General features: G+C 39.5%; 1 protein-coding gene across 1 annotated transcript in view; it reads right to left on the reverse strand.

Moving 5' to 3' along the window:
* LOC117509313 (seizure protein 6-like) overlaps positions 1-17,329 on the reverse strand; it is a 458,377-nt gene that overhangs the window by 11,664 nt on the left and 429,384 nt on the right. The window contains exons 14-15 of the mRNA XM_034168976.1: positions 15,154-15,345; positions 14,000-14,194 (exon numbers count right to left, since the gene is read on the reverse strand). Coding sequence (XP_034024867.1) covers positions 14,000-14,194; positions 15,154-15,345 — 387 coding nt within the window. The remainder of the gene's footprint in view (positions 1-13,999; positions 14,195-15,153; positions 15,346-17,329) is intronic.

Below are 17,329 nucleotides of genomic sequence, written 5' to 3' on the forward strand. Positions count from 1 at the left end.
CTAGAACAGAACTCAAAAAGTGACTGAAGTGTAATGAACAGAAAACAAGCTGTGACAAAAGCAGTAATGAACCAAAATCAAAGACTAAACTAAACCAGAACGGAACTCAAGATGTGGCTATGGTGTGATGAACAGAAAACAAGCAGCTGTGACAAAAGTGAAATAATCAGACTGTCAAAAAAGCAGACAAAAGGAAAATCAATAAAAAGACTGACAACAAACATGATGGGTGAGGACCAAGCAGGGGCAAGACCTGACATCTTCTATACCCGCTTGCTCCAATCAAGGGCCACAAGTGGCTGGTAGACTGGAGCCTATCCCAGCAGTCATAGGGCATGAAACGGGGGGTAAACCCTAGACAGGATGCCAGTCTACAGTAGTGCCCTAATGATGATAATAATATGAGCGAAGCATCACGAAGCTCACTCATGGTACAGGGCATCCTAATAGGAAGTGACAAAATTCAAATCCACATTAAAACAGGAAATGTTCAAATGTCAAACACCTCCTGGATTGACAGACGAGATCTCATGGAATCTCGCAGGACCTTAGTGGCAAGCTCACACTCACACAGGAAGTGCCGAATTCTCAGTCACAGTGAAACAGGAAATGTCAAATGTTGAACACTTCCTGGCATGGTTGGAGCTAGAGCGGAAGCCGGGGTTTCACTGGACTCCCCTGAAATCTGATTGGACACAGATGATTGACATGTCACGGCATCACACGTCTGTTTGAAAGATCTGCATTTTGAAATTAGTGAGTCACATTGACTAGTTAGGTTCCTCCTGTCAAGTAGTTGGTGCTGTGTACCACAAAAGGTTCTAATCCACCTTAGTAGAAGAAGAAAAATGTTTGCTTCAGATTAGAACTGAACACATCATTTGAACTATGGACTTCTAATCACACCAAACTTAAATTGGTGAGTAAACAACTATTTTATGACAGAAATGAGGTCCAGGTTGTTAAAAGCAGCATTTCTCCTTTAATTCGGGTTGTCTTATATACACGTTTAAACTAACAGACAGCAGCTGGTTCATGCTCTGTTGGCTTATTAGTGGAGCAGATAACTGAAACAATCCTTCAAATAGTGATACAAGCCTCAAATTCAGCACAAATAGAGCTGGAGCAAAATTAATGGAGCAACTTTAACTTTTGACCCCTGTACAAACTGAAACTGACCTTTGTCACCATTCTCGCTGCTTTTACCTCATAACTCCATAACATTCAGTCACAAACTGTACAAACTATACCTTTTTTGGAATCTTTATGATCAGACAAATAATGTGGTGTACTTTTCTATATGACTGGAGCATATTTTAATTTTGACCCCTGGGTAATTCTTCAATTGACCCCTACCTAGCTGCCTATTGAAAATTCAAGTGGTCAATCAGTTTTGTTAAAAAGAGTTCATGTCTATGGATTATTTGTGCCAAATGTGATGCTTGTATCACATCTGCAGGATTCCACTCTAAATATTCTCTTATCTGCTGCACTATATATGAGATGTAAGATGCTGCTCCTCACTGTTTCTCAGTTGCCCTCAAAAGTATTGGAACACTTGGTATTTCACACATTTTAATTTGTTTATTCCATTTCAAATACATTTTTTTTTAAATTATGTTCCTTAAACTCACACTGAAAGCAAATCTCTACAATTTGATATAAATGAATTAAAAATATAAAATCCAGCTTCCTGATGAAGTGGTGTAGAGGAGGATTTTCTTTAAAAAGAAGACCTGAAAGTTCAGCTACAATTTGACAGAAACTACATTTGAGATGAAAGACTAGATTTGATGTTTTGGTGAAGAAACTTTTGTATTTCTTCATAATTGATGTAAATAAAGTCCAAGACATATTCAGTGACTTGGAAATGTTCATGTTTCCATCCCCTGACTTGTCTAAAGAAAACTGGCAATAAAGCTGATTATTATTTACAGGTTTTATCAAGTTTTAGAGATTTGCTTTCAGTTTGAGTTTGAGGAAGATAATTTTAGAAATTTTTAGGGCCCGAGTAGGCAACGTCCTACGAGGACCCTATTGTAATTGCGCTGTTTATTATTATTATTATTATTATTATTATTATTAAGTTTCGATTTTGAGCAAATTTTTGCCATTTTTGGCTATTTCCACTGCTTACATTTGAACGAACTCGTCCTAGGGATTTCATCCGATCGTATTCAAATTTGGTCAACATCATCACAACACAATGGTGATCAAAAGTTATCAAAAGATTCTAATTAAGTCAAAAGGCGTGGCTGCTAGGGGTCGTCAAACTTTGGCGAGCTTTTCGGAGCACGCCATTTCACTTTGAACGGCTGTCACGCCCACATACTTCATCGTAGATCCTTCAAACTTGCTGGACATGATGAGAGCTCCGCCCTGAATGTCTACATATCTTACGTTCCCACCTCCGCCATAGCGCCCCCCGCTGGTGGTGGGAAATGTCCTATTTTTACTTTAAGAGGTCCTGATGTCACATACTTAACCCAATCAACTTCATTCCACATCCAAAACATGCAGAACAAATTGGTGAACGTAGGCAATGAACGCCGTGAAGTTACGAGTAACGGCATCCATGTGGCGGCGTGCTGAATATTGCCCATTCGCCATGAAATTACGTTCTTCCTTTTGACGGCTTTAATTTTGTCACATCATCATGAAAATTGATACACAGGTCAAGCACGACAACCTCTTACAATTCATAGGGGCGTCGCCCATGGGCGGGGCAAAATACCTCAATAGCGCCCCCTTGAAACATTCAAAAACCCCTCCACATAGGGGTTTTTTTGGAGTAGGGAGATGAAAATTGGTACACGTGTGACTTGCATAGACGTACAAAAAAGTCTCTTGCACCATGGGTCTACTCTAAACAGGAAGTCGGCCATTTTGAATTTTCTTGTCATTTTGCCGTGATTTCCACGTTGTATTTGAACGAACTCCTCCTAGGGATTTTGTCCAATGCACTTCAAATTTCTTCCACATCATCCACAGACGATACTGACCAAAAGTTATCGAAAGCTTTTCTTTATGTCGAAGGGTGTGGCTGCTATGGCGCCGACATTTTGACCCTTCGCCATGGAACATTATACTTAAACAGGTACTGATGTTATATACTTAACACCATCAACTTTCTTCCACTTCTAAAACATGCACAACAAGTTGGTGAACATAGACGATGATCACTGGGAAGTTACGAGTAACGGCTTCTGTGTGGTGGCGTACCGAATATCGCCCCTTCACCATGAAATTACGTTCTTCCTTTTGACGGCTTTAATTTTGTCATATCATCATGAAAATTGATACACAGGTCAAGCATGACAACCTCCTACAATTCATAGGGGCCTCGCCTATGGGTGGGGCAAAGTGCCTCAATAGCGCCCCCTTGAAAAGTTCAAAACCCCTCCCCATAGGGGTTTTTTGGGAGTAGGGAGATGAAAATTGGTACACATGTGTGTCTTGCATAGACGTACAAAAAAGTCTGTTGCACCATGAGTCTACTCCAAACAGGAAGTCGGCCATTTTGAATTTTCTTCTCATTTTGGCGTGATTTCCACATGTTGTATTTGAATGAACTCCTCCTAGGGATTTTGTCCAGTGCACTTCAAATTTCTTTGACAGCATCCAAAGATGATACTGACCAAATGTTATCGAAAGCTTTTCTCTATGTTGAAGGGTGTGGCCGCTATGGTGCCGCCATTTTGACCCTTTGCCATGGAACATCAAGTCATGATAACTCCTTCATGCTTTGCCTGATTGACTTGAAACTTCACATGTATGTTGTCGGTTGGCCCCTGAACACATCCAGCCCCTCTGTTTGTACACTGAGCACCCCCTAGTGGATGAACAATCAACATGTCATAACGCCTTGATGCATTGTGTGATTTGTTTAAAATTTTAACTGTGTGATGAGTGGTTGCCCCTGCATGCACATGCCCACATGTGGTCACAATGGCACCCACTGGCCTGGGTAGGCAGTTGCGCGGAACGAGGACCCGTATATGACTGCTTGCAGTCCTAGTTATTTATTATTATTATTATTCTCAGATAATTATAGTGGGCGATTTTAACATCCACACAGATGCTGAGAATGACAGCCTCAACACTGCATTTAATCTATTATTAGACTATCGGCTTTGCTCAAAAAGTAAATGAGTCCACCCACCACTTTAATCATATTTTAGATCTTGTTCTGACTTATGGTATGGAAATAGAAGACTTAACAGTATTCCCTGAAAACTCCCTTCTGTCTGATCATTTTTTAATAACATTTACATTTACCCTGATGGACTACCCTGCAGTGGGAATAAGTTTCATTACACTAGAAGTCTTTCAGAAAGCGCTGTAACTAGGTTTAAGGATATGATTCCTTCTTTATGTTCTCTAATGTCATATACCAACACAGAGCAGAGTAGCTACCTAAACTCTGTAAGGGAGTTAGAGTATCTCGTCAATAGTTTTACATCCTCATTGAAGACAACTTTGGATGCTGTAGCTCCTCTGAAAAAGAGAGCTTTAAATCAGAAGTGTCTGACTCCATGGTATAACTCTCAAACTCGTAGCTTAAAGCAGATAACCCGTAAGTTGGAGAGGAAATGGCGTCTCACTAATTTAGAAGATCTTCACTTAGCCTGGAAAAAGAGTTTGTTGCTCTATAAAAAAGCCCTCCGTAAAGCTAGGACATCTTTCTACTCATCACTAATTGAAGAAAATAAGAACAACCCCAGGTTTCTTTTCAGCACTGTAGCCAGGCTGACAAAGAGTCAGAGCTCTATTGAGCTGAGTATTCCATTAACTTTAACTAGTAATGACTTCATGACTTTCTTTGCTAACAAAATTTTGACTATTAGAGAAAAAATTACTCATAACCATCCCAAAGATGTATCGTTATCTTTGGCTGCTTTCAGTGATGCCGGTATTTGGTTAGACTCTTTCTCTCCGATTGTTCTGTCTGAGTTATTTTCATTAGTTACTTCATCCAAACCATCAACATGTTTATTAGACCCCATTCCTGCCAGGCTGCTCAAGGAAGTCCTACCATTATTTAATGCTTCAATCTTAAATATGATCAATCTATCTTTGTTAGTTGGTTATGTACCACAGGCCTTTAAGGTGGCAGTAATTAAACCATTACTTAAAAAGCCATCACTTGACCCAGCTATCTTAGCTAATTATAGGCCAATCTCCAACCTTCCTTTTCTCTCAAAGATTCTTGAGAGGGTAGTTGTAAAACAGCTAACTGATCACCTGCAGAGGAATGGTCTATTTGAAGAGTTTCAGTCAGGTTTTAGAATTCATCATAGTACAGAAACAGCATTAGTGAAGGTTACAAATGATCTTCTTATGGCTTCGGACAGTGGACTTATCTCTGTGCTTGTTCTGTTGGACCTCAGTGCTGCTTTTGATACTGTTGACCATAAAATTTTATTACAGAGATTAGAGCATGTCATAGGTATTAAAGGCACTGCGCTGCGGTGGTTTGAATCATATTTGTCTAATAGATTACAGTTTGTTCATGTAAATGGGGAATCTTCTTCACAGACTAAAGTTAATTATGGAGTTCCACAAGGTTCTGTGCTAGGACCAATTTTATTCACTTTATACATGCTTCCCTTAGGCAGTATTATTAGACGGTATTGCTTAAATTTTCATTGTTACGCAGATGATACCCAGCTTTATCTATCCATGAAGCCAGAGGATACACACCAATTAGCTAAACTGCAGAATTGTCTTACAGACATAAAGACATGGATGACCTCTAATTTCCTGCTTTTAAACTCAGATAAAACTGAAGTTATTGTACTTGGCCCCACAAATCTTAGAAGCATGGTGTCTAACCAGATCGTTACTCTGGATGGCATTTCCCTGATCTCTAGTAATACTGTGAGAAATCTTGGAGTCATTTTTGATCAGGATATGTCATTCAAAGCGCATATTAAACTAATATGTAGGACTGCCTTTTTGCATTTATGCAATATCTCTAAAATCAGAAAGGTCTTGTCTCAGAGTGATGCTGAAAAACTAATTCATGCATTTATTTCCTCTAGGCTGGACTATTGTAATTCATTATTATCAGGTTGTCCTAAAAGTTCCCTAAAAAGCCTTCAGTTGGTTCAGAATGCTGCAGCTAGAGTACTGACGGGGACTAGAAGGAGAGAGCATATCTCACCCGTGTTGGCCTCTCTTCATTGGCTTCCTGTTAATTCTAGAATAGAATTTAAAATTCTTCTTCTTACTTATAAGGTTTTGAATAATCAGGTCCCATCTTATCTTAGGGACCTCGTAGTACCATATTACCCCATTAGAGCGCTTCACTCTCAGACTGCGGGCTTACTTGTAGTTCCTAGGGTTTGTAAGAGTAGAATGGGAGGCAGAGCCTTCAGCTTTCAGGCTCCTCTCCTGTGGAACCAGCTCCCAATTCAGATCAGGGAGACAGATACCCTCTCTACTTTTAAGATTAGGCTTAAAACTTTCCTTTTCGCTAAGGCTTATAGTTAGGGCTGGATCGGGTGACCCTGGACCATCCCTTGGTTATGCTGCTTTAGACGTAGATTGTGGGGGGGTTCCCATGATGCACTGTTTCTTTCTCTTTTTGCTCCGTATGCATCACTCTGCATTTAATCATTAGTGATCGATCTCTGCCCCCCTTCACGGCATGTCTTTTTCCTGTTTTTTTTCCTCAGCCCCAACCAGTCTCAGCAGAAGACTGCCCCTCCCTGAGCCTGGTTCTGCTGGAGGTTTCTTCCTGTTAAAAGGGAGTTTTTCCTTCCCACTGTGGCCAAGTGCTTGCTCATAGGGGGTCGTTTTGACCGTTGGGGTTTTTCATAATTATTGTATGGCCTTGCCTTACAATATGGAGCGCCTTGGGGCAACTGTTTGTTGTGATTTGGCGCTATATAAGAAAAAAGTTGATTGATTGATTGATTCTCACTTTTGAAATCGAAATTTCGGCCTCTTCACATGCTCAAAAACTCACCAAACTTTCCAAAGTCATCTGGCCGGATCCGAAATTCGATATTTTGGGGACATCGCACATGGTCGCAGAAAAATCATGAAATAGCGCCCCCTAGAAATTTTCAAAAACCCCTCCTCATTGGGCTTTTTTCATCGTAGCCTCACGAAATTCAGTACACATATTTACCATGCCAGGACGCATGAAAAAGTCTCTTACTGTCATGGTGAAATATCGACAGGAAGTCGGCCATTTCGATTTTGAGCAAATTTTTTCCATTTTTGGTCATTTCCACTGCTTACATTTGAACGAACACGTCCTAGGGATTTCATCTGATTGTCTTCAAATTTGGTCAAAATCATCACAACACAATGGTGATCAAAAGTTATCAAAAGATTCTAATTAAGTCAAAAGGCGTGGCTGCTAGGGGTCGTCAAACTTTGGCGAGCTTTTCAGAGCACGCCATTTCACTTCGAATGGCTGTCACGCCTACATACTTCATCGTAGATCCGTCAAACTTGCTGAACATGATGAGGGCTCCGCCCTGAACGTCTACATATCTTAAGTTCCCACCTGCGCCATAGCGCCCCCAGTGGTGGCGGGAAATGTCCTATTTTTACTTTAAGAGGTCCTGATGTCACATGCTTAACCCAATCAACTTCATTCCACATCTAAAACATGCAGAACAAATTGGTGAATGTAGGCGATGAACGCCGTGAAGTTACGAGTAACGGCGTCCGTGTGGCGGCGTGACGAATATTGCCCATTCGCCATGAAATTACGTTCTTCCTTTTGACGGCTTTAATTTTGTCACATCATCATGAAAATTGATACACAGGTCGAGCACGACAACCTCTTACAATTCATAGGGGCGTCGCCCATGGGCGGGGCAAAGTGCCTCAATAGCGCCCCCTTGAATCTTTCAAAAACCCCTCCCCATAGGGTTTTTTTTGGAGTAGGTAGATGAAAATTGGTACATTTGTGTGACTTGCATAGATGTACAAAAAAAAAAGGAAGTCTGCCATTTTGAATTTTCTTCTCATTTTGGCGTGATTTCAACATGTTGTATTTGAACGAACTCCTCCTAGGGATTTTGTCCAATGCACTTCAAATTTCTTTGACAGCATCCAAAGATGATACTGACCAAAAGTTATCAAAAGCTTTTCTCTATGTTGAAGGGTGTGGCCGCTATGGTGCCGCCATTTTGACCCTTTGCCATGGAACATCAAGTCATGATAACTCCTTCATGCTTTGCCTGATTGACTTGAACCTTCACATGTATGATGACGGTTGGCCCCTCAACTCAACTCTTTTTCTTATATAGCGCCAAATCACAACAAACAGTTGCCCCAAGGCGCTCCATATTGTAAGGCAAGGCCATACAATAATTATGAAAAACCCCAACGGTCAAAACGACCCCCTATGAGCAAGCACTTGGCCACAGTGGGAAGGAAAAACTCCCTTTTAACAGGAAGAAACCTCCAGCAGAACCAGGCTCAGGGAGGGGCAGTCTTCTGCTGAGACTGGTTGGGGCTGAGGAAAAAAAACAGGAAAAAGACATGCCGTGAAGGGGGGCAGAGATCGATCACTAATGATTAAATGCAGAGTGATGCATACGGAGCAAAAAGAGAAAGAAACAGTGCATCATGGGAACCCCCCCACAATCTACGTCTAAAGCAGCATAACCAAGGGATGGTCCAGGGTCACCCGATCCAGCCCTAACTATAAGCCTTAGCGAAAAGGAAAGTTTTAAGCCTAATCTTAAAAGTAGAGAGGGTATCTGTCTCCCTGATCTGAATTGGGAGCTGGTTCCACAGGAGAGGAGCCTGAAAGCTGAAGGCTCTGCCTCCCATTCTACTCTTACAAACCCTAGGAACTACAAGTAAGCCTGCAGTCTGAGAGCGAAGCGCTCTAATGGGGTAATATGGCACTACGAGGTCCCTAAGATAAGATGGGACCTGATTATTCAAAACCTTATAAGTAAGAAGAAGAATTTTAAATTCTATTCTAGAATTAACAGGAAGCCAATGAAGAGAGGCCAACACGGGTGAGATATGCTCTCTCCTGCTAGTCCCCGTCAGTACTCTAGCTGCAGCATTCTGAACCAACTGAAGGCTTTTTAGGGAACTTTTAGGACAACCTGATAATAATGAATTACAATAGTCCAGCCTAGAGGAAATAAATGCATGAATTAGTTTTTCAGCATCACTCTGAGACAAGACCTTTCTGATTTTAGAGATATTGCGTAAATGCAAAAAGCAGTCCTACATATTTGTTTAATATGCGCTTTGAATGACATATCCTGATCAAAAATGACTCCAAGATTTCGCACAGTATTACTAGAGGTCAGGGTAATGCCATCCAGAGTAAGGATCTGGTTAGACACCATGCTTCTAAGATTTGTGGGGCCAAGTACAATAACTTCAGTTTTATCTGAGTTTAAAAGCAGGAAATTAGAGGTCATCCATGTCTTTATGTCTGTAAGACAATCCTGCAGTTTAGCTAATTGGTGTGTATCCTCTGGCTTCATGGATAGATAAAGCTGGGTATCAGGTGGGCCCCTGAACACACCCAGCCCCTCTGTTTGTACACTGAGCGCCCCCTAGTGGATGAACCATCAACATGTCATAACTCCTTGATGCATTGTGTGATTTGTTTAAAATTTTAACTGTGTGATGAGTGGTTGCCCCTGCATGCACATGCCCACATGTGGTCACAAGGGCACCCACTGGCCTGGGTAGGCGGTTGCGCGGAACGAGGGCCCATATATGACTGCTTGCAGTCCTAGTTATTCTTTACATTTTGTTTTTCTTGTATTTAAAATGACATAAACAAATTAAAATGTGTGAAATATCAAGTGTTCCAATACTTTTGGAGGGCACAGTATCCTAACCTTATGATGAGTGCAAAATGAATGTGAGATTATTACTGTTTTGTTTAAGAAGGTTTTCACTGTTGCTGCACTTTTTGTCAAATCATAGTCATATCATATATCATATTGATATGAACATTCAGTAAGGTATATCTTCTATTATACATTCCAAATCTAAGGTGGAACTCTGCTAGTGTTTACTGAGGTACACCAAAATATCTTAAAAGAGAGAGTAGAGCTACTTAGGTGTCTGGTCTTGAGAACCAGGGATGGTAGGTTGAAAAGCTTTTTTATCCCATGGGAACTCTCCCTACCCACCTAAGCGGCTCAAGAATATGGACAGCATGTACGAGGTCTCTTAGATAATAAACCGACCCTTTTATTTATTTTTTTAACTATATGGATTTGAATGACATGCGATTACACCAATCATGCTTGAACCCTCGTGCGCATGCGTGAGTTTTTTCACGCGTGTCGGTGACGTCATTTCCCTGTGGGCAGGCCTTGAGTGAGATGTGGTCCCGCCCTCTCGGCTGAATTCCTTTGTTTCACACGCTGCTCGAGACGGCGCGCGTTGCTTTATCAAAATTTTTTCTGGACCTGTGAGGAATATCCGAGTGGACACTATTCGAGAAATTAAGATGGTTTTCTGTGAAAAGTTTAACGGCTGATGAGAGATTATGGGGTGTTTCTGTCGGTGTAAGGACTTCCCACGGACCGGGACGTCCTGCAGCGCTTCCAGGCGCTGTCGTCGGCCTGTTTCGAGCTTAAAACATCCTAATTTAAGGCTTAATTCACCCAGGACATCGTGAGAGAACAGAGAAGATTCAGAAGAGGCCAGCATGAGGAATTTATGCGGACATTCCACTGTTTAAGGACATTTTTTTAATGAAAGACGTACGCGCAAATTCGCCGAGTCGTTTCCGTGACGACTCGGCAAATCTGTGTGCGCCGCGACAGGAAAAACACCTCCGTGTTGAAAACCATTTGTAGAATTCAGGCGGCTTTTAATGGCTTTCAACAAGTGAGTAACTGAGAAATTGTTTAACAGCTTGAGCATGTTCCAACTTGCCCGTTAAGATTTCCAACGGAGGTGTTTTTCCTGCCGCGACCCCCCGCGGTCGGGTCCGGCCCGACATGCGACTCTGCCCGCACGTTCTTTCATTACAAAATGACCGTTAACAATGGAATGTCCGAATAAACTCCTCATGCCGACTTCTTCTGAAAGTTCTCTGTTCTCTGACGACTTACTGCGTCAACAGAGCCTGAAATGTGGAAGTTTTCAACTTGAAACGGCGAGACGCTGCCGCCTCGAAGCGCAGATCGCCGTCAGGCGCCATGGACCGTCCTTAAAGCGACACTACCAGACCAAAATCTCTCATCAGCCGTTAAAATTTTTACCGAAAACCAGCTGAATTTATTGAATGGTGTCCACTCAGTTGTGCCTTACAGTTTTGAAAAAAATTTTATCAAACAAAGCAACAGTCTCTGAGCCATTCCTAAACAATGAAAAAAATCGACGAGCGGGTGGACGACTCCTCACTCAAAGACTGCCCACAGGCGAATGATGTAACCGACAGGCGTGAAAAAACTCTCGCATGCCCACGAGGGTTCAAGCATGTCTGATGTAATCACACGTGATTCAAATCCATATGGTTTTTGAAAAAAATAATAAGGTCGGATACTTTTCTAATAGACCTCGTATATAAGTGACATTTACATGACAATTTATATGACAATATTGAGATATGATAATTTGGCCATATTGTACAGCCCTACTGTCAACTATCTGAAAACTTTGAATATTAATTTACATCTACATTTAAAAAAAATGCTTAAAGTGGCAGGGGGTTAAGAGGGCTGTAATGAGGGGGGTCAGCTGAAAAGCAAAAAAGAAAAATGCTTAAAAAGGTGGAGAGTATGGGGGGCAGAGCCCCTCCAGAAGCTGAAAGGCAAAATAAGGAAAATGCTTAAAAAGGAGGGGGAAGCTGAAAGGTTTTAGTCATGCTGATGCTCCTAAGAACCATTTTAATGAAAAAAGTCTGAAGGACCTAAAGGGCATGGTTTGATGGCGAGGAGCTTTTCCAGGCATGTGAGAGGCAAATAAAGAAAAATGCTTAAAAAAGGTGGGGGTCTGGGTTTTGTTTGTTTTTTTGTTTTTTTTTGCCATGCTTATGCTCCCCTGAATATTTTTTGATACTTATTATTTGATATTGCTGCTTTTCTTTCTTACTTACCTGCACTGATTTTGGAGTTGGCTTTTAATCTCGTACATTGTATAATGACAATAAAAGACATTCTACGAGGTCTGTTAGAAAAGTATCTGACCTTTTTATTTTTTTCAAAAACCTGATGGATTTGAATCACGTGTGCTTGCATGAGCAAACCTTGAACCTTCGTGCGCATGCGTGAATTTTTTCACGCCTGTCGATTGCGTCAGTTGCTGGAAAGCAGCCTTTGTGTGAGGATGGGTGGAGTCTCTCGTCATTTTTTCTTTGCAAGGAAAATGGCGGAACGACTGGAGCAGCGCTACTGCATCAAATTTTGCCAGAAACTCGGTGACAGCCAGGTGGAAACCATTTGGATTATTCAGACGGCTTTCGGTGACGATCCTCTGGGCATCACACAGATTAAGGAGCGGTACAACTGGTTTAAAGACAGCCGCACAATGGTGGAGAGCGAGCCACGCTACGGGCGGCCATCAACATGCTGAAATGACTGGATCATTCCAAAGTGAACGCTGTGGTGATGTGGGACCGTCGTGTGACTATCCGAGAAATTGCGGAAGAGATGGACATCAGCACTTTTTCGGCACATTCCACTGTGACAGAAGATTTTGCCATGAAAAGAGTTGCAGTGAAATTCATCAGCACGAAGCTGATGGTGCAGCAAAAGCGCCTTCGTGTTGAATCCTCACAGGACATGTTATAACATGCCCAGCTCGTCCACAATTTCTCGGATAGTCACACGACTGAAAAGCGACCGAAAGCCGTTTGAATCTTCCGAATGGTGGAAGAGGTCCGATACTTTTCTAACAGACCTCGTATTCTATTCTATTCTGAAGCATTTACTCAAAATAAAGTCTGAAGGACCTAAATGACATGGTGAGATACTGACGAGCTTCACTCATTCATGTCCATGACATATGCATAATAATAATAATAATAATAATAATAATAATGCTAATAATAATAAAGTAATTAATAATAATAATAATAATAATAATAATAATAAATACCATTTTCTTCCTCAGAAAGTGTTTCAAAATGTTTCCACAATTATTCATGTCCATGACATATGCATAATAATAATAATAATAATAACAACAACAACAATAATAATAATAATAATAACAATAATGATAATAATATTAATAATAATAATAATAATAATAATAATAATAATAAATACCATTTTCTTCCTCAGAAAGTGTTTCAAAATGTTTCCACACATATTGGATACACTTTTTTTTAAGCCGCCAAATTACCAAGTTTTGAATGAAGTGCAAAACGTCATGGTGGAGTGTCACAGAGAAACATTTTAATACGAGAACACAGGCCAAATCTAGACTTCAGTCTTCCACGTGCCTTCTGGGAAATTGTAGCTGAAATTTCACATCTTTTTCAGAAAATGTTTCACTTTTCCACTCCAACATAAAGCTGTAAAAGTGATGACTTGGACAGAAATTGCACTTTGCACAGTTTCTCCAGTCACAGCCACAGAAGACCGTCACTCCTTCAGAGTTGTCTGTGTGTCTTGGTGGCTTCCCTCACTTGTTTTCTTCTTGTATAGTCTCTCAGTTTTCAAGATTTACCGTACAGTCCCTTACTGTTTGTATTTCCTAATAACAGATTCATACCCCGACTCCTTTAAAGAAAACTGACTGTAAGAGTGATAATCTGTATTAACAATAATCCTCATATGCAGTTTGTCCAATTACGTATGGCCTCTGAAAAAGGAGGGACTGAGTATAAAAATGTCTGCAATTCTTAAATAATGAATGTAATATTTCCATGAATTAAAGATGACAGTTGAGACCACAAGAGCATCTTCATGGTTTCACTTCAGCTCCACTGTGGTGGTGCACAGAGGCCACATCACAAAAACCGTGTCCCTCTCTAATTACCTATGGGCCGGCCTGGAAATGGGATTTTGAGAGTGGGTATGCAGTTCCTCACCTTTACAGACAGGTGGCAGCCCACTCCAATGAGATGGGTGTCCAGGGACACAGTGGAGAACAGGTTCCCCCAGCAGTTGGTGACCAGCCTGACAGGAGTACTGGAGAGTCTCTCCAGCCTGGAAGTGGAGCTTGTTGGAGCTGGGAATCCCATAGGTGGGGGTTCCAGGGTGGCTGCAGGGTTCAAAGGTCTCAGCTGGATCCCAGATTGACAAGATGATACAGAAAACAAATTACACCAATCTGTTATTCTCTTCTTTTATTGTATTATATCGATGTTTGTATACTATGCCATTCAAATCTATACCAGGCCATGCTATACCATACTACTATCTAGAATAGTATAGAATATTATTCTGTTCTATTCCACGTGTTTTCTTGTTAAAACAACTTTGTGCTCCATAAAAATATTTCTGCAGATTTCTGTGACACAAACAAATTCATGTTCCTCACATGATGAACTGTTTCTGTTTTAGAGTCCATCCTTCAGCCAGAATTAAACAGTTCATGGTGTCATATGTGGTGAAATAACTGAGCCTCATCCACAGAGTCTTGTATAAGCTCTTACAGGCTTCTGGGCTCAACAGTCACCTTCGATTATAAGTGATTTACAAATTACAAAATCCTGACCAGGACAAGATCATTTAAGAATTACTTTACCCTCTGACCACAGAGATTAAAAAATACAAATTAAAAAATAATCCTTTTCACACCTTTTATAGAGTGACATGAGGATTTCGCCTCTAGGGAGCGCTAGAAGAGCATTTTAAAAGTAGTTCATATCCATAATTGATGTCAGCAGAATCACGATCAGCACCACAGCAAGTTAAACAAAATCTATGTAAAATAAAAGATTTTAACATTAAAATAACTCTTTTGTCTCTCTTCAGTTTGTTCATAGACAAACTAAGGCAGAGAGAGTGTGTGTGTGTGTGTGTGTTTTAAAAAAGTGTTTTTGTTGATGATATCATTTATTATTAACACGACTGTCTGAAGTATCAAATTAGTCTTCAATAATTGATTATTTACTCAAAATTTCCTGCGTGGTTTTCTTATCGTCATGACAATAAGCTGTAGCTGAAGTTGTGTCCTTGCTGAGAGAACAAACTGCGTCAATCTGAAGTGAAGATAAATCATTTTAATGTGAGCACATACGCAGGCATCGGGGCAGCTTTTGGTTCCACCTGGGACCTGAGGAACCACGGTTGAAGCAGGTCAGCAGACTGTTTCCGGAGAGAGTGAAGCCTTTGGTGCAGATGTACTGGATGGTCGAACCCACGTTCAGGTGACTAGAGGACATGATCCGTCTGCTGTGTTCCACCTTTCCGGGATCACTACAAGATACCACTGAGTGGACACAATAATACTTCAAGAACACCATCAAAAACACTTAAAAAAAAACACATCAAGAACACTTAAAAAAACACACATCAAGAACACTTAAAAATCTCATCAAGAACACTTAAAAAACTCATCAAGAACACTTAAAAATCTCATCAAGAACACTTAAAAAACTCATCAAGAACACTTAAAAAACTCATCAAGAACACTTAAAAATCTCATCAAGAACACTTAAAAAACTCATCAAGAACACTTAAAAAACTCATCAAGAATACTTAAAAAAATCATCAAGAACAATTAAAAACACATTAAGAACACTTAAAAATCTCATCAAGAACACTTAAAAATCTCATCAAGAACACTTAAAAATCTCATCAAGAACACTTAAAAATCTCATCAAGAACACTTAAAAAACTCATCAAGAACACTTAAAAATCTCATCAAGAACACTTAAAAATCTCATCAAGAACACTTAAAAATCTCATTAAGAACACTTAAAAATCTCATCAAGAACACTTAAAAATCTCATCAAGAACACTTAAAAAACTCATCAAGAACACTTAAAAAACCACATCAAGAACGTTTAAAAACCACATCAAGAACACTTAAAAAACTCATCAAGAACACTTAAAAAAACCCACATCAAGAACAGTTAAAAAACTCATCAAGAACACTTAAAAATCTCATCAAGAACACTTAAAAAACTCATCAAGAACACTTAAAAAACTCATCAAGAACACTTAAAAAACCACATCAAGAACGTTTAAAAACCACATCAAGAACACTTAAAAAACCACATCAAGAACACTTAAAAAAACCCACATCAAGAACAGTTAAAAAACTCATCAAGAACACTTAAAAATCTCATCAAGAACACTTAAAAAACTCATCAAGAACACTTAAAAAACTCATCAAGAACACTTAAAAATCTCATCAAGAACACTTAAAAATCTCATCAAGAACACTTAAAAATCTCATCAAGAACACTTAAAAATCTCATTAAGAACACTTAAAAATCTCATCAAGAACACTTAAAAAACTCATCAAGAACACTTAAAAAACTCATCAAGAACACTTAAAAAACCACATCAAGAACGTTTAAAAACCACATCAAGAACACTTAAAAAACCACATCAAGAACACTTAAAAAAACCCACATCAAGAACAGTTAAAAAACTCATCAAGAACACTTAAAAAATCAAGAACAATTAAAAACACATTAAGAACACTTAAAAAACCACATCAAGAACACTTAAAAAAACCACATCAAGAACAGTTAAAAAACTCATCAAGAACACTTAAAAACACACATAAAGAACACTTAAAAAACTCATCAAGAACACTTAAAAACCACATCAAGGACACTTAAAAATCTCATCAAGAACACTTAAAAAAACCACATCAAGAACACTTAAAAAACCACATCAAGAACACTTTAAAAAACTCATCAAGAACATTTAAAAAACTCATCAAGAACACTTAAAAACACACCAAGAACACTTAAAAACACACATGAAGAACACTTAAAAAACTCATCAAGAACACTTAAAAACACATCAAGAACACTTAAAACCACATCAAGAACACTTAAAAACCACATCAAGAACACTTAAAAATCTCATCAAGAACACTTAAAAAACCACATCAAGAACACTTAAAAAACCACATCAAGAACACTTTAAAAACCGCATCAAGAACACTTAAAAAACACATCAAGAACACTTAAAAAAAACACATCAAGAACACTTAAAAAAACCACATCAAGAACGCTTAAAAACCACATCAAGAACACTTAAAACCACATCAAGGACACTTAAAACCACATCAAAAACACTTAAAAAACCCACATCAAGAACACTTAAAAAAACCACATCAAGAACACTTAAAAAACCACATCAAGAACACTTAAAAAACCAAATCAACAACACTTAAAAAAACCCCATCAAGAACACTTAAAAACACATCAAATACGAGGTCTGTCCATAAAGTA

The sequence above is a fragment of the Thalassophryne amazonica genome, chromosome 4 (assembly GCF_902500255.1).
Source record: "Thalassophryne amazonica chromosome 4, fThaAma1.1, whole genome shotgun sequence".
NCBI lineage: Eukaryota > Metazoa > Chordata > Actinopteri > Batrachoidiformes > Batrachoididae > Thalassophryne > Thalassophryne amazonica.